General features: G+C 36.9%; 3 protein-coding genes across 5 annotated transcripts in view; all 3 read right to left on the bottom strand.

The window, feature by feature from the left end:
- Positions 1-4,365, bottom strand: part of LOC117565103 (serine-rich adhesin for platelets) — a 105,492-nt gene extending 101,127 nt beyond the window's left edge. The window contains exon 1 of the mRNA XM_034244061.2: positions 3,574-4,365. Coding sequence (XP_034099952.1) covers positions 3,574-3,582 — 9 coding nt within the window. The 5' untranslated portion in view covers positions 3,583-4,365. The remainder of the gene's footprint in view (positions 1-3,573) is intronic.
- Positions 4,366-4,771: 406 nt separating this feature from the next.
- On the bottom strand, positions 4,772-5,412 carry LOC117564072 (NADH dehydrogenase [ubiquinone] 1 subunit C2). The gene is made up of 3 exons (XM_034242697.2): positions 5,210-5,412; positions 4,996-5,139; positions 4,772-4,935 (listed from the first exon to the last, which is right to left on the bottom strand). Exons 1-3 carry the CDS (start codon positions 5,370-5,372, stop codon positions 4,886-4,888), a joined length of 357 nt encoding a protein of 118 aa, XP_034098588.1. The 5' UTR covers positions 5,373-5,412; the 3' UTR covers positions 4,772-4,885.
- Positions 5,413-5,928: 516 nt separating this feature from the next.
- On the bottom strand, positions 5,929-22,188 carry LOC117564071 (protein mothers against dpp). 3 transcript variants are annotated; one of them, XM_052003000.1, is made up of 4 exons: positions 22,023-22,188; positions 9,399-9,826; positions 7,697-8,387; positions 5,929-7,410 (listed from the first exon to the last, which is right to left on the bottom strand). In XM_052003000.1, the coding sequence occupies exons 2-4, from the start codon at positions 9,666-9,668 to the stop codon at positions 7,004-7,006; spliced, it is 1,368 nt and encodes a 455-aa protein (XP_051858960.1). In that variant the 5' UTR covers positions 9,669-9,826; positions 22,023-22,188; the 3' UTR covers positions 5,929-7,003. The 3 variants fall into 3 exon arrangements, with proteins under 3 accessions (XP_051858960.1, XP_051858961.1, XP_034098587.1); XM_052003001.1 differs by having other exon boundaries at positions 22,029-22,188; XM_034242696.2 differs by lacking the exon at positions 22,023-22,188 and adding an exon at positions 13,957-14,097.
- Between the last annotated feature and the right edge of the window lie 58 nt (positions 22,189-22,246).

The raw sequence follows: 22,246 nt of genomic DNA, 5'->3' as shown, positions 1-22,246 counted from the left end.
CAAGAGTGAGCAATGCAAAAAAAAGAGAGAAGGGGGAGCAGGGGGCGAAGCGGGGCGTGGCGTGCGCAAATACGTATTCTGGGTTCAGTCAATACAGAAATCGAAATGCTAGCGGTGCTATAAATCAAAATAAAAATGGTAAGAGTGGAGGAATTTCAACCATTCACATGGCCCGAAGCCAGTTTCAGTTGAAACAGAAACAGAAACAGATGTTGGCCTCCCCCAAAAGTATGCAACGTTCGTAGCATAACGGTCAAATGCATTGTGGCATTTCGCTGGCGTTGCGATGCAAAAATTATCTCTCAATATATGTAGATGACGATGCAATATGAATTTAAATTATTGAATTTACAGTGTTCAATCAGTAGCTTCATTTACTGCTTTGCATTCTTCACTTTATTTCAAAGTGTTGGATTCATTTTTAAAGCCAAATTGCAATTTGAAACAATTGTTGCGGAATCTTACTCTGGTGGAAACATTGTGGGAAATTTATGAATTTTAATCTACCAACGAAACATTCTTATACCCTGTAGTCATAAAAGTTTAGGAATATAATGCTTAAGATGCAAGAAGTTACAAATATGAATACAAATTATAAATTTCAATTAGTTTCAGTTCTTAACTTTACATATCCATCTATTTCTGATTTCCCTTTCTCGTTAATCTAATAAGTTACGTGGTATATTTTAGTCCACTCTCAACTCTAAGCTGTACTGAAATTGCTTTTTTGGTTGTCGTTTAAGAAAATTGTCTTTCATGAACGATAAACATGAGCAGTGTTTTATGCTCTCAGTATAATACATTTTATAAAATGCCAGCAAGTTCTATCCTAGCTTATCCTTGCACTTGCCACTGCAAGTTGCTGCTACGGCCGCAGTTGCTGCTGTTGTCATTGCCTGCTTGTGGCACGGCGCCTGCTGTGTGGCTGCTGTTGTTGACACACAAAAACCAACCCACGACCGACAATTGTATGAGAGGAATATAATAATACATGCTGCACATAATGATGGAGCCACTGAGCGGTAAGAGGCAAAAAGCGACAAGGAGGCTGCTGATTATGACGACGATGATGATGATGATGATGATGATTATTATGATTATGATTATGATTATGAGACTTGTCGCGAAAGGGCGCACAACAAAAGTGCAGCCTCATTGAGTACATTTTTCCATACCCTCACTAAAGGAACCTAACAAAAAGAGAAGTCGGATTGAAGGCGAGGAGATGAAACTTGAGAAAATTCTGAAAGTATTTTAAATTTACCTAATTACAAAAATTTCTGCGAAGATTGTTTTGAAATTCCTTAAAGCTTACGAATTTTATGTCTAAATTAAAGTAGGAATAAGAATATTTAAGCTAAGATTTTACAAGCTGAGGATGATAATGTACTGATGTGAACTGATCTATAATAAATTTACTTTTAACTGGAATTTATATTTTAGATTTGTAAATAAAATCAACAACTTCGTTAGTATTCATTGCCAGTTTTTAAAATATGTTTTTTTTTCTCGTTTAACTCTCTACTCTGAATTCCAGGGTATATTCAAGTCTCTACATAATAGTTTATAGGCAGCTGAATTGCTGTTTGCGGCATTCGCGATTCAAGGACACAACCCGCTGCTTTATCTAGGCTATGCATAATAGATATAAAACATATATATTCGCATCTATGTTTAACTAATAATATGAGAAAGTTCTTGCTGTCGAGTGATTCAAGTTTTGCATAGAGCGCCATGGGAAATTGGGCTCTAACCGCGATGTGGAAATCACAACTTTTATGCCATTTGCGCGGGGTGAACCATAAAAACGACGCCCCACATGTAAACAGAATAAAAATAATACCATAAAAAGGGGAGAGCTGCTGAGGCGGGACATAAAATGTACAAGATAAGAACCTTATATGGCAGCGACAAGTGACGTGAAAAGGTAATTTATCCCGAGTTGTTCCGAAAAAGCAAAACACCCGCAACATCAGGCACGCGACTGTCAGACGTTGCGTGCATTAAAGCCCAGCCTCTCCCACAACAAATCTCCACCTCCTCCTGACCCATGTGTGCGAGTCATAAAAAATGCATGACCAAATTCGCTGAGACGCCACGAGAAGAAAAATGTTTGCTCATTTTAGGGGGTCAGGGAATGGCGATGAAAAATTGTCCAAGTACTTCAAATTGAAGTTTCGTTTCCCCAGTACAATTCAAGGATTTGAGGGGGAGAAAGAAGCAGAACGGTAGCTGGACAGTTTGCTTGATTGGGGATCGCAAATTTCAGAAATTTCCGTTTAGTGTTTTATGGCCGGAAATCGCTGTTGCGTGCGATTTAAGCAAAGCGCAAGATTTGTGCGGGTTTCTGCACAAAAACTTTTGGCTTACATTGCAATTTAATAGGCTTTTCATTTAGTTAAGTGCTTCAAAAGGGAGGAAGTTACACAGATGGGGTGAAGACGAATTATTTTTAGCCAAAAATAGGTACAACAATTTATTTACGAGCAAAAAAGTAAAATAAATAGGTAATTAAATGTGAATTTCTCAAACAAAAAAATAAAGATTTGCAATACATAATATTACTCATGTATATACAATCAAAATAAATAGAAATGCTTTATTCGAAAAAGTAAAATAAACTTATGTCGAAAACACAATCATCCAGTCCCACTGTGCACTTACAATGTAGATTAAGATCCCTCACTATCAATTAGTTATTTAAAAGGCAGAGGTAAAAGGCAGAAAGCTGATAAGCTAGAAAAGTGTAACAGCAAAATAAAAGCTTGCAAAAAATCAATCTTATTCAATTAATAGATTTTCTGTAATTTAATATGCGTACATTATCTACTTTGGCCACACTGTTGTAGCAATTGATTGAGATTTTCACATTCTCCCTCCCACCATTTCCCCTTCAATGGGCAATTTTACACGCCATAAAATTGCCACCTTCCCGTGAGGGTGGCAAAAACACCTTGGAAAGAAATCAATGCCTCTTCTCTCCCCTCGAAAGCCGATAAAAAGAAACCCACAAATATGCATAATTTATACACACTGAGAAACACAAGTGAAAATCAACTCCGACACACTTACACAGACACACCCGCATATACACCTACAAGCAGGGCACACGCATACATGAGCAATAAAATGAAATCCATATTGACAAAGCACATGTAAGAAATGACGCAAAGATGAGCAGAGTACACAGATGCAAAAGAAGGAGACAAGGAGACAGAGGCAGGCAGCGCTGCAAATTTCTAGTTTTCAGCTCTGACTAAATTCAGCAAATAGCCGGAAATAGCTAATAGAAGTTTACTTAATACTTTAATATTCGTCTTATGATTAATTTTCATGTTTTTCCGTTAATGCTTTTTATTACATGTATTACATATTTCAAATATGAAATATTTAAAAAAAACTGCTAAATCTGTCTAAAAATTTGCTGCTTTGACAGCACTGTTTGTGGGTGTATTAAAGTTGGAGAAGTAAACTGGGCAGAAAAAGGGCAGCAAATTGTATTTGGCAGTTGCCACATAAATAAATAAATAATTTTCTAATAAAATTAAAAGCTCAGCTTTGAGATTCACCTACCTTTGCCATAATCGCTGTGTATGTGTGTTTGCAGTTGTTGATAAGCTCACGCACACAAACAAAATTCGCCTGTGAGAAGTTTTTACAAAAGCAAAAGAAAACACCAAAAGCCGTCGGCCTTTTGGCAGCTTGGGAGCTTTACTTGTTGTTGTTTTTGCTTTTTGTTTTGTCTCTGCTGTGACGGCTGCTGCGCTGCTGCTGCTGTGGTTGAGGCGCGCTGCTTTTTTTGACGTGCCTTTCAAGTCACTTTGCTTGCTGTTGTTGTAGTAGCAGTTATTATTATTATTATTGTTGTTGTAATTTCCGTTGCTGCCGTTTGGCGCCAGCAAAACTTTGCGGGTATTAAGTCAAAATTGCCAAAAACAAAATGCCGAATTTTGTTTTAGTTAATGATCAATAATTTGTCCAAAGTGGAGCGTAGATTATTTCTTCGCTTATTGTTGTTGTTGTCGCTATTATTTTTGTTTTACTTATTCATTTACTTTGCACGCGACGCACACTTTCAACGCGTTTTTTCGTAAATTGTAACGGTAAAATCCTCGCGGCTTTAACATCCACACATACACTAACACACACGACGACAGTCACTTTGACATACCGAAGCACACGCACAAAGCAGAGTTTAAAAAAGGTTCGAGAAGCGCAGCTTAAAATCGAACAATTAGTTATTAGTTTGGTGTATTATATTTATTTAACGCTGCAATTATGCTTATTGATTTTATGGCGCGTTCAAAGTGCTTATTTTATTTTCATCTGCATGCTGCATGCACACAAATTTCTTGTACAATTTGAACGTTGCGTAGGCACGTCCTACGAAAAAAACGATTCGCCCGAAACTGAAGAAACAGCGTCAGCCAACCGATTGGAAGGCGCAAAAGTGCGCTTTTTCGGAGTTGTGCGTATGCGCCAAATTTGCCACTACGAAAAAATACTGCAGACACATACAATACCAAAAGCGGTCACACAACGTGCGATGTTGTACCTTCAGGCTACAGCTATTTTTGTAGCATATATTATAAATTTGTAAGATACTATTTAGTTTAGAAATGTGCATATATTTTTTATTATACCATTAGCATTCAAATAAGCCATTTATACATTTAATACGATGTTTCAGACATTGCTTGGTTGGTCACACTGCTACAGCATGCAATCATAACCAACTGCATTTGCTGCAGCATTTAAATGAAATACGCTGTTCTTACAGTTTGGTATTCTCATATGTATTACAATTAAAGCCGTTTAATTAACTAAATAATGTTGGGTTATAAGCAAGGCTTGCTTCGTAGGCAATATGATAACTCTATTCCCATTAACGGACGGGCACCCAACTTTCCAAAACTTCGCCGTACTTCTTGCGATCTACAAAAAAGCAGAGGGATAAATATCATATGGTATATTATTAACCAAAATAAAACTCACTTGTCTTGGGGAAATCGTCAGGATGCAGCTCAATATAGTGCCGGAGGACCGCATCACGTTTGGCCACATATTGGTCGCGCTTGTTGTCAAAATACGATCCCAGAGCCCCGCCAAGCAATGTGAATGCAATGTGCTTCTGAATACCTACATTGCAAATTGGAATATTGCTTAAATCGAGCAAAAACAATGTTACGTCACAGCGAGCACAACTTACCAGAGAACACTGGTTTACGGAAGCCCCAGTTGACAAACAAGGCAACACCAAAGCCGGCCACAGCACCAGCGATTGGATTCCATATGGGAGCCAAAAATGTTGGCTGCCGATTGCCTTTATTTGTTAATAATTCCAATGGATCGTTCACTGGCGACGAATTCATGTTGACAAATTCTAGATGTAAAAAAACAGTGTGACCGGGCGAATAAAAAAGAATAATACAACCTCAACGTAGATTGTCAGCTGTTTGTCTCGAGTATGTCTATCGTTATTCGATACTTTATCGATAGCAAGTAAAACATAGCGGTGTTGTATGTTTATCATTTATTATATGTTAAATTTCAAATTTGTTTTACAATAGTATGCATGTATATATTTGTAGTACACAATTACAATAAACGATGTTGCGTGTAGCAAGCAAAGGCAATTCAAACTGTTTGTGTAAGGCATTTGTATGTAAAAGCTGCTTGTAAACTGTAAACTTCAAGGCAAGTTTGTTGTAACGGTTATTTAAAGTTGTTAGCAAAAATTTGACTTTTGTGAGTCCCCTACATTCAAAATACAATTATAAACATCGAAAGCGCAATTAAATACGTACATAGGCACAATAATTACATTAAATATTCAGCTTATTAAGCCATCATTTACAGCTTATTTAAATATATATATATATATTAGTTGTATGTGTTTGTTGTTTGAGATTAAAACCAAATGAACTGATAAGGCAAAAACGGTTTATTTGAAATGATGACATTAAAACTACTTATAAAGAAAAGTTCGGCACAAATTTTGCATTAAACAATAAAAAATCATGTGTTTTTTTCAAAAAACCATCGAAAAAATGTTGTAAATGAAACAAAAACTAAAATAAACTTAACTAGACAAATGATTAAACTTAAAATTGATTGCGTTTGTTTTTGATTTTTGTTTTGCTTTTTTTTTTTTTTTGTTTGAAAATTGTACTTAAAGTTAAACAAGATCATCAATTAGTTAAACATAACTTTTGTTTTGTTGTGTAGTGTTGTGTTGTGTTGTGGGGTGTGTGTGTTGCGTATTTTAAAAAATGTATTGCATAAAGTTGTTTAAAACTTGCCCTACATACTCTAATGGTACTTTAAGTGGTAAATATATAGAGTTAGGCATCATATAGTAGTACATACATATATAGTATTATTTAATTCTTGTTTTCGCTATCTTTTAAAGCAATTCGCAATGACACATAAGTAGCACTTGAAATAGACTTGAACAACATATTTTGCCAAAGGGCACATACATATAATATTATTATCATCATAATATTGGTTGCATCATATAGAGCGATCGATGTTCAAAAAGATCATCGTTATTTTAGTTGAATTTTGTATTTGTTGCATAAGGAATGACATTCGCGTTGAAAATCATATGATAAACTAGAAATTAGATAAGTATGTTTATTGGGCGAGAGGCGGGTTGAGTAGCTGTTTCTACAGATATCTATATATATTATATATATGTGTGTAATATATAAATCTGTGTATAATATATTCTTTATATATAAGGCATGTACACGCGCACACATTTTTAGTTCATATTCCTTTAGGTTTTTTCCTTCCCTTTTCACGCTTTCTCATTTCCTCTACTTTGATCTACGTCTTTTACATAGTTTTTAGTTTTTCTTTTTTTTTCTCTTAATTCCAAAACTTTCTCTGCGTGTATTGGACTTTCTTTTCCACGAAATCCCATCATCATTTATATTTCTATTTAGTTAGTTTAGTTAGGTGTTTCTTGTTGTTAATTTTGTTTTTGTTTTTGTCTTTAGGATACAGAGCTAATCGCATTATGCGGCGATCCCATTTGTGTGAGAACCTTGTCCAACCATTGCAGCGGCCCATGCAGATGGATCTCGATCCAACAGGGTGTTGAGGTCACATCCTGTCGATGGTATTCAGCACCCCAGCCCTTCACAAAGGACATGCGGATTGTGCACATTTTCGTCAGCTCGTAGACGGCCTCGAAGCCATTGTTCACCGATTGCGAGAGCAGTTGAGCAAATTCCTGATTGTTGAAGATCTTTAATGAACATCCCGGGGGGATTTTGCACACGGTGCTCGGATGGAAGCCGTGATGATAATTGCAGTTGCGCGACTGCACGAATATGGCGGAATCGGACAAGCACTCGGCATAAACCTCGCCGGTCACGTAGTACAGATGAACGCCTTTACCTGGAGAGCAGAAAGGGAAAATTAAGTATTTTGATTTTCCAACTTTTTAAAAAATAAATATTGAGTCATAATATAAATACTTATAGAAGTAGTAGGATTTCATTATGAGTAAAAAAGTTTTTAAATAGAGGGAAGTTAAAATTTTGAATTATCCAACTTCTTAAAAAATAAAGATTGAGTCATAAAAAACATACTTAAATATAGAAGTAGTAGGATTTAATTATGAGTAAACAAGTTTTTAAATAAGTACAGTATTAAAAAATACTAAATTGCTCAAATAGCTCACCTATATGACGGCGTGTATTCTCGATGGTACTGTTGCGATTCACATTGCTCAGCTGACCGAGACAGCAGCGATCAGAGTTATTGGATGGATTCGTGAAGCCATCGACAATGACCGAATTGTTGTTGCAGTGAAATACCTCGCCCACCCGACAGTTCAGCTCGTAGTAGGCAATGGAGGCCCAAAACGCTGGCTCCGAGTAGCTGACCTGGGCCACATCTCCCATCTGGGCATCAAGCATTTGTGTGCCATCGTTCGGATTGTTGGAGTTGCCATCCTCGGATGGACTGTAGGCGGGCGGCGGTGTGCCCGCCAAACTGTTGTACGGTGAATTGGGATTGGAGTTAACCGAACTGGGACTGCCCACCGATGTGTTGCTATTGCTGAGACTGTGCGAATTGAAGCCACTGTTCGAGTAGCTCACATTATGCGGCATGCTCGGCTCGGCCATCTGATTGAACTGCAGCATCGAGTGGCCAGGGGCGAACTCGGAGTGACGTGGCACGAGCACGGGGGGCAAGACGGGACTCTCGACACGCTTGTAGTGATAGGGATTGATGCAGACCTCCTTCTGTTTGGCGCTGAACGGATATTGGCATAATTCGAGCGGTTTAAGTTCGTGATGCGACTGCAGATCGGGCCAGCGCCAAACGCGGCAATAGATCACATGTGGCAGACCCTTGCGATGAGAGACCTGAAGTGTGTAAATGAGGTGATTAATATAACATTTCTTTATTGGATGATATTATTAAATTAGTCTATCACAAGTAAACCCTTTATAATTAGTCCATATTTCTGAGTTCTTAACTTTTTATAAGTATTTTAAGTGTTTATTTAAAGTCCTACATTTCTTTAATTACTTTTGTATATTTTTTAGAACACCATATTTTAATAAATTTGCACTACATCTTACGATAAAGCGGAACAGGTCCTAAACCTTTCTTTTGTCAGTATAGAAAATATTTTCATATATAAATAAATTTATTGATTGTAATATAATGTTGGGTAAATAATATATTTATATTATATCAGAATGGTTTGTATTGGTCATTTAGAAAATATTGTCACTTATAGAGGAATTTATTTATCGTAATATAACAGTGGATAAATAATATTATATATTTATATTATTTTTTATCCCCAAAAAAACTTAGAATGATTTGTATTACGCATTCAGTATACTAATTTTTGTATAACAATAACTGTAGCCATTTTATTTATGCTTTATTTAACAATATTTCACTTTCTTATCCAATTTGTATAGCTTTTGGCATACTTCCTCATCTTTAATTTGTTTTGATATATAGTGAAGCTAAAATAATGCATTTATTTTATTATATTTTCTATTTTCTCTCCACTTACTTTTAGTTTAATTATATATCATGGCATACATTGTTTTTTTCTATTGCTGTCGGACTATATTCGGATTATCTTTAATCTGTTTAACTGTTACCTTTAATCTTTAACTGTTTATCACGTATTCTCATCCACACAATTTTAGTTTACTATTCGACCTTCATTGAATAGTTCTGCATTTTCTCTAGCCTACACTTTTAGTTATTATTATTTATATATAATATAATTTTGTAATTCTGCTCTTCTCTTAAATTTACATATTTCATATATTTTGTCTGCCTCTCCTCCCATTTCCTTATTTCATTGTCACTTAATGACACGCTGTTGTTTTAGTAGTAGTGTAATTTACCTGTAATCGTCCGTCTAATGATCGTGGTATAGTCACACACTTCGATGGCTGACCGGGGCAGGATAGGGCACGTTCGAGCTCCTCGATGGCGCCTTTGCGTTTCTTTAGCTTCTTGACCAAACTGTCGACAGCCTTCTCGGCCCATTTCTCCTCCTCGTCGCCCTGCTTCCAGCCCAATAGTTTCTTCACCGCCGGCGATTGGAATGAGAATAATGTGCCCAATGTGGACATCGCGCTGCTTGTGTTCGACTCAACATCATCGGTGTCCATTCTGTTGCTGTTACTGTTGTTGTTACTGCAGTTGGTGTTGTTGTTGTTATTGCTGCTGCCGCTGTTGTGTATAATATTATTGTTGTTGTTGTGCGGATGATGATTGCTTTGGGGTGGAGTTACCCGATAACCGGTATAGCTATCAGCAGGCGGATAGTCTATAAAGAAAGAAGAGAAACGCAACATACGAGTCAAATATACGTGCACACATTTATCAATCTATCAATATATCTAGTATACACATATATACATGCATAAGCTTAGATTATTGGCTTAAGCAACGCCCCCCAACTACAACAAGTTGGCCATGTGCCCAGCTTCAAATGAAGTCGTCGTTTGTTTTCGGTTTGCTATCGATTCTTGCTGCTGCTTTTGTTGTTGTTGTTGCTGTTGTCGCCTGTCTGTGTACAAATCATGCTTGACTCCTCCCCATATATACATATATATTCGTTGGCTCTGTGCGATCATCAAGGTCAGCGTCCATTGCATGCAAATCGATCGAGATCGAATCCCCGCTACGTAAAATTCAATTTTATTGATTTCAATAAAAATAAAATCAATAATGCCATCGTCATGCCAAAGTGCTAACAATTAAATATGTAGTATCAATATCTGATTAATAATAATTCAATTTCATGTGAAATTATTTTATTTTTTATCTCGCATTGACTGACGTAACTCACACATAGACACAATTTAAAATCGTGCCACAGTGGTAAGAATATTATCAAAATGGCTTTGACAAAAAAATAGCAGATGATAACGATTAAAGTTATTGTAGAGATATTCAAAGATATCGACAATTATTTATTACTCTTTTATTTTAAATTGATTGTGTAGAGATAAGATTTAATATTCGCAAATCAAAGTTAATTGAAATGTTTGCTAATTATAAAATGTTTTCACAATTCACGCTAGAGATACAAAGATATTTTAATTGCTTGATTTGCATCAATAACAAAATTCTCAGAAAAGCTGTAATTCTGCTTGTATTTTTTTATTTATATTTTTTGTTGTGCATTTACTGTGAAATAAATGCGAATTTAGGTGATTTGAGATTAGTCAGCGACTTATTGCATTTCGCACTTGAGTTAAAGAAACTGTTAACTGGCATTTCTCGAGCATTAAATTAATTTGTGAATGAGCTAACCGCTGCGAGTGTGGGTGAATCATTCAACAGCATTCGCATTTAGAGCACTCAAAGAAGAAATAAATGAATTAAATTATTAACTAAAGGTTGTCGCGAGAAAATGTTCAATTGTTTGACGATGAATACAAGTTGAAACCAAATCGCGAAAATATGTAGTTTTCAAAAGAAAATTAAAAGAAATTAACAAATTAAACAATGATAAAAATAATACCCTTTTCAATTGTCGCCAATTTTGCAAATATTTATATTGAAGAGGTACTTCCAATTCATTAAAATACCAGAAATATTGTAATTATATTTTATAAATTCTAGAATTTTTTTTTTCTGTTTTGTGACAGTGTGCACAGCGAGTGGCGAGTGCATTAATGATCAGTGCACATCATAATTAGCACAAAACAGAGATAACACCACATTCAATTGGTTGCTGCAACTTGTCAGTTGCTTACCCCCGTGACCTACCCCACCTGCCACCACCAGGTGCCGCCATCTACTCTAACCGCATGACGGTAAAGACAACAATTCAATTTCAATTATGACATTTCAATGCGAACAACAAATTGCTGGAAAAACTTCGACCAGCGCTCTTTCGTTTTGTTGATTAAATTTTTTTAAAGTGACAAAATCTAATTGAAAGAAAAATTTGTTGTAGCAATTAATTTGCCGCTTTATCTAGCCGAGATGAGGAACAAGAAAGAAGGAGGAGGGGAGGAGAAGGTGGTGGCAACAAGGGTGTGGTGGGCGGTCGGTCGGTCGATGTGAGGCAGGCTTATTCAAATCCAATTTCAAAACCAATTAAATACCGACAATAAATCAACAAGTGCAACATATGTGGCACCTCCTAACACGCCTGCCACACACACACACAAACACTGTATTTTCTACCTTTTTTCTGGCCAAATTAGCCGCAACGCGAATTAATTTTCCAACTATTTTTGTGGCCTACGCGGGGCGTTGCCTGCACATTTTGTTGTCTGTTGACAATTTGTTTGGTTGCTGCCACATTTTCAGCCGCCCCACAAGTCAACCAGCAACACCTCAGGCCACAGGCAACTTCCCTCTTCCCCTCCCCTCCCTCTGTGTGTAATTATCGCTGTATTTGACCAGCTGGCGGAGCCCCAAATTGGAGCTCCGATTGATTGCGGGGTAAGCATTCAAATTTTGGAATAATAACCCTCATACCCTTACCCCTCATCGATAGAGGGTTGTGTTGTGTTGTGTTTACACTGTTCTGCAGGTTGGGGCTTTGCACTTTTATTGACGTAGATGATGCTCTATGGATATTTCCAATGAACTGACCGCAGCTGTGGTTGGGGATTTTCTACACAAATATGTGCCTTAGAAATACCTTAAGAACAAGGAATTAGTTGTTAAAGCAATGAAACAACAAATAGGGGAAATATCTTTCGGGAGTTTACAATCCCCCTATAAGAGTTTTTAAAAAATATTGTCTTGCGATTTGTGTGGATTTTTATTGTATTCACTGTAAACATTTATGAATCCAAGAAATACTTTTTTGATTTTTAAGGCTTTTGTGTTGATTGGTTTTAAATCGTGGAAAAATGATAATAAAAAGAATTCCATTTTATTAAACTCTTATAATTAATAGTTAAAGCTAACTAATTTTTAAAAAATCTCAAACATATTTCTCTAGTTAGAAAAAGGATTTTATAAGAATTCTTACTCTTCCACTGTTACTAATAATTAATGTTATTAGTTAAAATAAAATTCTTTAGTTAAGTTCTTTAATGGAATCCTTAAGCTGGATTACTTAAAATTACAGCGCAATACGACATTTAATTTATCAATGGGAATCTTAATGGAGCATAAATGCTAGTTCAAGACCCTTTATTGGCGCTTTATAAAAATTGAACAACAATTTTAATGAGACATGAAGACGATGATACGCTCATCGATGCAATATGATACGACTACAAAAATTAAATTGCAATAAACGTTAAATGCAATTACAAATTAAACGTCTGATCGATAAAATGCGTGACAATAGTTCTCAAAAAGGAATCAGTGGAGAGCATCGAGGCTGCTGCCAGGAAGCCCAAAGTCAACTAAAGTTGATCATAACTCAGGAACGCAGTAAAGTGAAGTGAAGGAAAAACCCTCGAAAGAAGTTAGGGGAGCAACAGTTGTACACGTTTTGTATGAAAGTCACGCATTCGCGCATGCGTATCATATAATTCCAATCAATAATCAATCATAAATGCTGCAATGACAATAAAGCGTAAATCAAGAGGGTGCTGCACACCAGGTAGAGAGCGCGATATCAGAAGCCGAAGTCGAAGCAGAAATAAAAGAAGTAGAAGAACGATAGCAAACTGCAGTAGCGAGAGAGTTGTTGACTTATCGCCAGGCGCTTCCGTTGCCATTGAAAATGAAAACGTAAAAACAACAAAAAAAAAAAAAGAAAGAAAAGGAGAAACAACAAAAATACATGAAAGCTTCCTTCGAGGTTCCACGACTGTGAAATACCCGATACACTAATTTTAAGGAAATAATATAAAACGATGTAACCGCAATAGCTTAAAGGTTTAACTCTCTCTATCTATTAAAAGACTTCAGAAATCAATTAATATTTTTTTTGTTTTTAAAAATATGATAATCGAACTTTTCATTTTTGTATGTCTGCATAATCCAATCGATAGAAAAATTGTAGAAATCATTAAGATCAATATTTTTATTATGTATTTTAAACTTACTGTCGCTATCTTTGAAATTATTAATAAGAATGGGAAGAAGTAAAACGGGTCCTACTGCAAATGAATTTTTCTAATTGAAAATTATCCAATTAGAAGGTAGTTTTTAGAAATTATTTAGAATGCCGTTCTTATTGTGTAGCTTTAAAAATATAATCATAATTCTACATAAGAATAAATCGTAAAGCGTAAAGATTAGAGATTAATTGTCGTCATAAGTCTTCGATTGTCAATAAATCATAATACCCCTTTATTATAATGCATATGGGACATAAAAAGAGAGAAGAGGACCTGTGGGGACATGTGTTTAAAAATAAACAAATAATGCAAGGCATTGGTAATGGCAATGGCAATGGATGATAAATTACAAGACTCTAAAAAAGCAAAACTTTTTGATCGAGCAAACAAAAAAAAAAAAAGAACAACGTACACATGTTGAACGTAGAGATTGACGGAGATATTCACGATCTGATGGTTTGGTGTTTGGTTCTGCTCTCTCCTCGTTTATGGCAAAGATTGCAGATATTATTTTAATTTATTTATGCACGCACACGCCCAAACACACACACACACACGCAGTTGGGCTGCAGAAATCAGCATCCAAATGTTATATGAGATCCGGAGACCCTCCACAAAGAGACGACGACAACAGACGAATAAAATGCAGACGGCGACGGCGCGCAGCATTTACATAAATAATACAAATAATTATATATTGACAGTCTTGCATACGCATTCACATTTCGCGTTCAACGAGCTTTTGTTTTTGCAATATTTATTTGTTTTTTTATTGATAAAATATTTGCGTCAAAAATTGTGCACAACAAAATGTAAAGTAATTCAGACGACAATTCGATTGTCCGATAAACACAACTGCACGAAGCGAGCGATCAACGACGAATGCGCTGCGAACGAGCGAGCGAAACGATTGACTGTGTGTGTGAGAAACTGAGTATCAGGGCTGCACTACAAGTCAAAAAGGAGCAAACGCAGCTATCGCATATCCAAGGCGAACAGTATCGATAGATGTTAAGCCTGCTTTGTAGTTCGTGACGATAGTTGGCGTTTGTGCAGCCCTGGCAACCTGCTAACTGCTGAGTGACGTATTGTGTGGTTGCTGCCTGCCGCCTTGTGTTGTGTCTAAAAAAGCCACAAGCAGCAATAACAACAACAATAACACGAGCAGCCAAGCGCTATACAAACACACACACTCACTCACTCACGCTATAGCATGTTTTTTTTTGTTATTTTACTTTAAACAAATCAAATGCTACGCTATCTGCAAAAGGGTAGGAGCAGCCAGAGGGGGTGTGGGAGGGGGAGACGTACTGCACGTGAACGCAAAACGTGTGGGCAGCAATCAAACTGTAAACGCAGCCACAGCAAGTGAATGGCATAGAGGGAAAGAGAAAGAGAGAGGGTGCACTATAAAGCGCCACACTAATCATAAAGTGCAGAGAGAGAACAAGCATCAGAATACAAGCAAGTTGTGTGCGTTGCCAACTCTTTCGTCAAATTGCATTCGGGAGTTGCCAGATGCGTGTGTTGTACATTTATGTGAGTGGTGCGAAGTGAGGGCGCCACTTTTAATATTGCCTAGTTTTTATTGCGTGTTTAACACTACTAAACGCGAATTTATAGCCAACATGGGTAACATAACGCAGTTGTCGTAAAAACCGAAAATAGTCATGAAGCGCACCCACCACATACATACATACATATACAACAAAACAGCAGCAGCAAACACTAACAACAAACAATAAAAATTTATGCATGCACGCAAATTATACACCAAACACACATATGCAACTCGCACAGGCAGCACTTGCACCCTCCTTAATGGCCGCACGTGCCAAAAGTGCACACAAAAGAATCCTTTTGGCAAACACAACACACACACACACAAGGAGGGAAAATTAAGTCAATTCTAATTACAAATAATTGACGCGTTAATTGCAAAAGAACACGCCATCTGGCAACCCTGTACAACCCAAACGTAATTGAGCTGTCAACAGTAGCTGAAACAACAAAATAGAGTAGCCACCCTTTATGCTGTTGCCCACGCCCACGCGTAAACAGCGTTGCCAACTCTTTTGTTTGCAAAGTAAGAACATCAACGCAAAATTGCCAGCAAAAACATGTGCGCAAAAGTTAACTTGCAACTTGCAGCTTGCAGCAAGTGGCGTCCAGTGCAGCGCCATGCAACAATTGTTGCGTGCTCAACTGCCAATCAATGCCAATGACTGACGGAGCCCAGCGACCACCATACAACATCCCTCCCTCCCTCTCTCTCTCTCTCTCACACACTCTGGCGCTGCAGCATCCACACGATGCGCGCCACACTCGCCTAAATAGCCCATAAATATGTGGAGTATGCTCAGAGCAGACCAACTCAGAACTCGCCAAGCTGCAAGTTGCATGCACTGCGCTTGGGGGTTAAACGTGGCCGCGCTTTGTGGCGCCTAATGCGTGCGCCAAAACAAAACGCAAAGAATTCTTAGAAACGCGTCGCCAGATTGTGGAGCGAGAAGCGAGGAGGGAGGACATGCACTCCGAACGGATTAAATGGCACAAACATGGCTAATTACATGTATTTAACACACACTTACACACGCACGCACGGACACACACACACACATATCTGTAGAACAACAAATGTCTGCGGCTTGGAGGCTTGGATGTCGGTGCGTTTGCGCTGTAGTTGGCAACGCGACACAAAACAATGACAAGTACAACAATTATGGTCAAAAGCGGCAGCAGCATTGTCACTAAAACGACAACAGCAACAAGAATTGTTCGAGTTGTGTACTTTTCACAATGATCATTACTAGAAATTCTGCCAGGGATGCATCACAAAATGCAATTGGTAAAGATCCGATTAAAGCTTAAAATTGTGAACTATTATTCAAAAATATTTATGTGGGATTTACACAATGTTTCAATATTATTTTAGAAAACTTCAGATCGATATAACTAAATTATTTCTTATGAGAAAACTATCAGAAATCTATCGATACTTTTCATAGAAGGATTTTCTTGCTCCTAAACTGAAACTCAAATGAATGAATGAATAAATGGAATATTTGCCATCAATTTGGGGATGAATCTTTAGGATGTTTTTATTTCGCAAGTTATAAGAAAACAGCTTTTCAGATCGATTATTATAATTTTTGCAGCTTATACACTTATTCAATTTTTAAGTTTAAACCATAAAATAAATGTAGTCTAAGAATCACGCTCCAAATTATTCGCATAAACTTTGAAATGTTAAATTATCAACATTATAGTACATATTATTTAGTTTAAAGCTTTGCACTAATGTGTATACTAAATGACTGAAATCTTCCTAAGAAATAATTCTTCTTATATGTTAAATTAATCAATTAATTAAATTATATGTCACTTTAAATTTGCTTAAGATCGTAAGGCAAAAGACAATAATTCAATATAAAAAGGAGAGTACAAATTTCGCATCGAAAGGTTTAATTTATTATTGTGACAACAAGCTGTGCAACGCAGCCCTGAGCATAGCGCCATTAAAATAGGAGCGGCAATGCAGCGTCTTCCAAGAGACTGTTTGTTTTCATGTTGTCCGCCCCTCAATGCGTTTTCTCCCGCTCTCGTTGGCTCTTGCTTTTAAATCCACAACAACTCCGCATTGTCAATGCGCTTATTTATTAGATTTTAAATGCAATAATTATTAGTTTTATATGGACAATGAAGCGCCAAGTCAAGTGTCGCGCGATCTGAATGCCTGAATAGACCAACAACACAATAACCACAACCACAACCAGATCGAGACAGACAGTAACAGAGAGGGAGAGAGATGGATGCAATGCGTGCGACGCCTTGTGTGGCGCTTGGCCCCGCATGTTGCATTTAAATTTGCCACTCAACAGTAGCTGCCAAACTGTAAAGTCGCTTTAATAGCTTTGCCACAGACCAAATTCATTCAAAGAGGCAACCCACTGTAAATGTATGTGGGTGTTGGCTCCCGATTCCCGACACGACGCAATGCAACGCAACATAACGACGACGTCGACTTCGACTCGATTCGACTCTCTTGACAGTTTAGCGACAGAGATTTATGCGCTGTAATTTCCCACTTTATTACAGTTTAAAGTTGCGTTTTCATAAGTTTTTCCTCGCCGTCTTTAAGACCGCGACCATTTGCCATTTGACTAACTATAAAAAGCAATAAAAACAACAAAAAAAACGTAGTTTGCCTTAGCAGATGGTAAAAGCTGCACAATGACTGCCAAATAGCTGTGAACTCTGTGGGCGTTAAGCGTACAGCAACTGGAACAAATTGTAAGACAAAGCGACGTTCGTTCAATTCCCTTAACAATTTCAAATGTAAAGTGTCATGTGATTTACCTGGAACTGATAATATCTTACAGTGTATTATATATCATCAGATTTAATTTTACAAATTTGTAAAAAATTACCCTTATTTAATATCGCATATCAAAGTTATCGATAGTCTCAAACCGATAGTCTCTAGAGCCAACTTTTGGTAATTAAAAAAGAGTACTCAAGCTTCGACCTTTTCGATAAGCTATGCACAGATTTTGAATAAATCCAATGTTCAGGTCTCTGTGCTATGATAAACATCTCTATCAAGCACTTAATAAAGTTGTTCCAGTCTATGGCATTATAATCATGGTAAGAAGTAAAAAAATAAATAAAATAAAAACACTAAATCCGATTGCGACAGGGTCTAAAAATAAGTTCAAATGCGTGTTGACAATTTTTTTGTCAGTTCATTTTTTTTGCTTTGTTTTGACTTTTATTTGAGTTTATTTTTTTTATTACCAAATGCGCGGATTATCGCGACAAGAAGATCAAGAGCAGCGCCAACAATCGAGAGAAAAATTAAATATATTACGTTGAGCAAAAGGGGGAAAGCAAGGGAGAATTAGAGGGGGAGGAAACGCCCACTGGCAGAAATCAAACAGAGAAAAACGTAAATCACGCTTTCGATAGATCTAAAAATAGTTGCCGGGAGATAAGAACCCCGCCCCAAAGGCAGTGAAACAAATGAGGGGGGATTACGACTCAGGGCTGCAGCAACCAGCATGCAAATTTTTGTGTATTGCAGAAATCCAATTAATAACATAATTATTTAGGCAAAAAGACAGAGAGCAAGCGAGACCATTATGTGGATCATTTACAAAATGCCGCTAAAAGTCGTTAGGTTGCTGGCAACTTGCAACCTGATGCGTAGGCTGTGCCGCCTTTTTGAGGCTCAGCTCAGCTGGTTAGCTGGTTTATAATCATGCAGTACCAAACATGCAACACAAGCGGCATGCACCACTTCATTCGCGTATGCAAATTTGAATACCCGTCATCCAAAAGATGAAAGGTATTATAAAATAGTACCGAATGCTATTTCTTTTTAAGAGGATTTACAAAGAAAACTAAAGAACTACGCCAAAAACTCGCTTAGCGCACACTTTGGATTTCCTTGTTTTTACTTAACGGACTCACAGTATATAGAAATCGAATTTACTGACCGATTTTTCTCCTCTTAATACCCTTGCACTTATTATTTTGGAGTCCCAATTGAGTTCTTTAAACGATAAATTTAAAAATATAACTTCGACACACTTTTTAATAATTATATGCTGAATGAATTCTGAAAATTTCAGTCTGGAATCTTTTCAGAAACCAATATTATGTGGGGACAATAAAGAAGATCTAGTACTTTTTTTGATTTGTAGCGGGTATTACATTGTCGAGCACACTCGACTGCAGCTTTCTTACATGTATCTTATGTTTTGTGTTGTGAGCTGCATTTTTCGAAATTGAAATATTGACTTTGCGCACTTAATTTTCGCAGCGTGGCAAATTGTGAATTGCCCAATCAAGCGAGCCATGCGAGTATGATGGTGTGTGTGTGTGTGTGTGTGTGTGTGTGTGCAACACTGTCGAACTCCATATATTAAAACAATATGTGTGTGCAACATAAATTAGAATAACCGTTGAGTCGTAAAACAAAAAGGAACATTACATACGACTATGCTCATTGCTCCAAGGGGCACAGATTGCAGATTGTAGGCGATAGCGGCGGTGGCGTGGGAGTGGGCGTGGATCATTTGAGGACTGGAGGCAGTTTCGGTCAACACAAACACAAACACACACATACACAGAGACTAACCATCAACACAAAAGCCTAAAATGCAAATCGAAGGCGTCAGTCTGGAGACTTCAGTTTTGAGTCTCTCGAGACTTTACAACAACTCACTTTACGTAGTTTATTCTAAAAAAATGATTTATGTTCTTTGCTTTATGATTTATTGTTGCCACCAGTTGAAAAAATAGTTGAAAGATTTAAATTGAGTTGGCCTATGAAATTAACTAATAAAAAATAAATCGAAAAATCATGCAAAATAAGCCTTTTCTAGGTTGGCTTGAATACAAAAAGCAAATAAACATTTTTCTAACCTTAGTAAAAATGTAAATTTTCTAAAGTATTAAAAAAAAAACAAGTTTACACTTTTAAATGTACATGGTGTTCAATTTTAAATTTAGGGAGGAGATTAGAAAACAGCGCTACACATTTTTAATAAATTAAATCCTATCAATGGTATTTTATAAAAAAAAAACCTACAAACATTTTTAATAAATCCAATCCCATCTGCATAGTATTATTTTTAAGGTATCCTCTCAAAAGAATTTACTTTTAAATGTAAAAGAATATGTATCAATAAAATACATATAAATATAATCTTATTAAAAGTTTTTTATTCTCTAAGAGCTAATCAATTTTAAAATTAATTTAAAATAACACAAACACTAGTACACAATTGACTTAATAAAATGAATCAATAAACCTGACTTTTAAAATCAAAAAGTCTTAATCTTTAAAGCTCCGTTCATAATAACACCTTTACATAATTAACAATTGGAATACTAATAGAATCTAATGTCTAGATTAATGTGATTCCCAGAAGCTCATAATCTACTTGACTGATTTTCAGAGATCATTTCAAATAGCCGATGTTATCAGCTTGAAGCATAAGATTGAGTGAGAGGAGATTCTATAGAAACAGCCTTAAAGCGGTTTTTACCATGCATGATGCAGCAGATTTCAAATATGCCTCAAGCTTATATTTTGCCTGCCACTCTCTTCGCTATGCTCACTTGGGCAAATGCTCAGAGACTGCAATTACAACAACAATGTGAAGAAGGAGAGCAGCGTTGCCAATGTGTTGGGAAAAAGCTACGCAGAAAGCAAATGCAGCACACACACATACTCCTACACAACCCAACAAACGTAAAGTGTATGGAATTGAGTGCAAGTCTTGTGTCTTGGGTTGCGCTTCAGTTACCTTCGACAAAGGAAAAAGCAGCGATGCCAATGTTGACGCTGACGTTGACCGCGACTGAACGGCGTCTAACGGCATAGCGAAGGCAATTCGTTTGTGTGCGTTTGAGGTGATGTTGTTGCTGCCGCCGTCGACTGAATGCTTTGAGCGCGCGCTGATAACAACAACAAAGCGTAGTGTGAAGAGCAGCACAATAAAGGCAGCGCTGCGTAGATAAGCGACACACACATGCATAAAGTAAAGTAAATGCATAGAAAATATAAAAAAAGAAGTCAAAACGAAGAGCAGTATGTGATGAAATTGATAACAGAATGCGAGTTAGCAGCATTTTTTTTAGTCTTATGATAACAGTTTGTTTGAGCAGAGCTAAATGACTATACAAGGAAACACAGAGAGTCAGAGCGAGAGAGAGCACGTAGATAAATTAGCGTCTCTTTGTGCGGCGCTCTCTTTCTGACTCACTAGAGCGATAGATGGTCGAAAGTTCGCTTAAATTCGATTAATCATCGAATCATCATCATAAAAACGTTCGTTTATTTGCGATTTGTTTGTGTGTGACTCAATATAAGATTTGTTGTTAAATCTGTGCGCGCCCAAATACAAAATACAAAAAAAAAAAAAAAAACAAATATACTAAATACTTAATACTAATCCGCACCTGTGCTGCTTTTGCTGTTGGCAGCGTAGCAGCAGCAACCGCATTCAAGTGGATTTCGTTGAAAAGAAATGTCAGAAATTTTGTGTAAGCGACATTCAAGTATTTTCAAAACATAATAAAAATTTGATTTTATTGTGTGTATTTATAATTGTTTTCAATTTCTTATTTGACTTTTTTTAGTTCAATTAATGGCGCGCGCAGCACAAACACACACATACGCGCATATATTGCAGCATAAACTGACGAGAGGCTGAGAATAAAACGTAATCCCTGCAGAGCAAGCAAGAGGAATAACAGCAACAACAACAATAATGCCAGCAGCATATACAAAAACAACAACAACGGAGGCGACGACGACGCCAGCCAAGTCTCTTTCGGCAGCAGCGCGGCAGCAGCAGCAGAAGAAAAAATTTTTTTCTTTCAGGCAGCCAAACGTAATTGCACTGAGATACTGTGCTTGATTTTTGCCATTGGAAATGCACATAAAACAATTAGATTGCTACTCACGCGTACAATTTAACACTTGTGGTCTGCTTTAGTGGACAGTTTGTTTACTTTAATGCACCATAACTATGTGAATTTTGTTATTTATTTTAAATTGTTTATCATGAAATGCACACAACACGACGACGACGACAACGAACGACGAGCGACCGACGACAGACACGAAGTGTCTACGGCTAACTGGCTGCGTTTTACAACACTGCAGCGCTGCCATTTCCATTGTTAGC

The sequence above is a fragment of the Drosophila albomicans genome, chromosome 2L, assembly GCF_009650485.2.
Source record: "Drosophila albomicans strain 15112-1751.03 chromosome 2L, ASM965048v2, whole genome shotgun sequence".
Classification (NCBI taxonomy): domain Eukaryota; kingdom Metazoa; phylum Arthropoda; class Insecta; order Diptera; family Drosophilidae; genus Drosophila; species Drosophila albomicans.
This window is presented reverse-complemented; position numbering and strand designations above follow the sequence as displayed.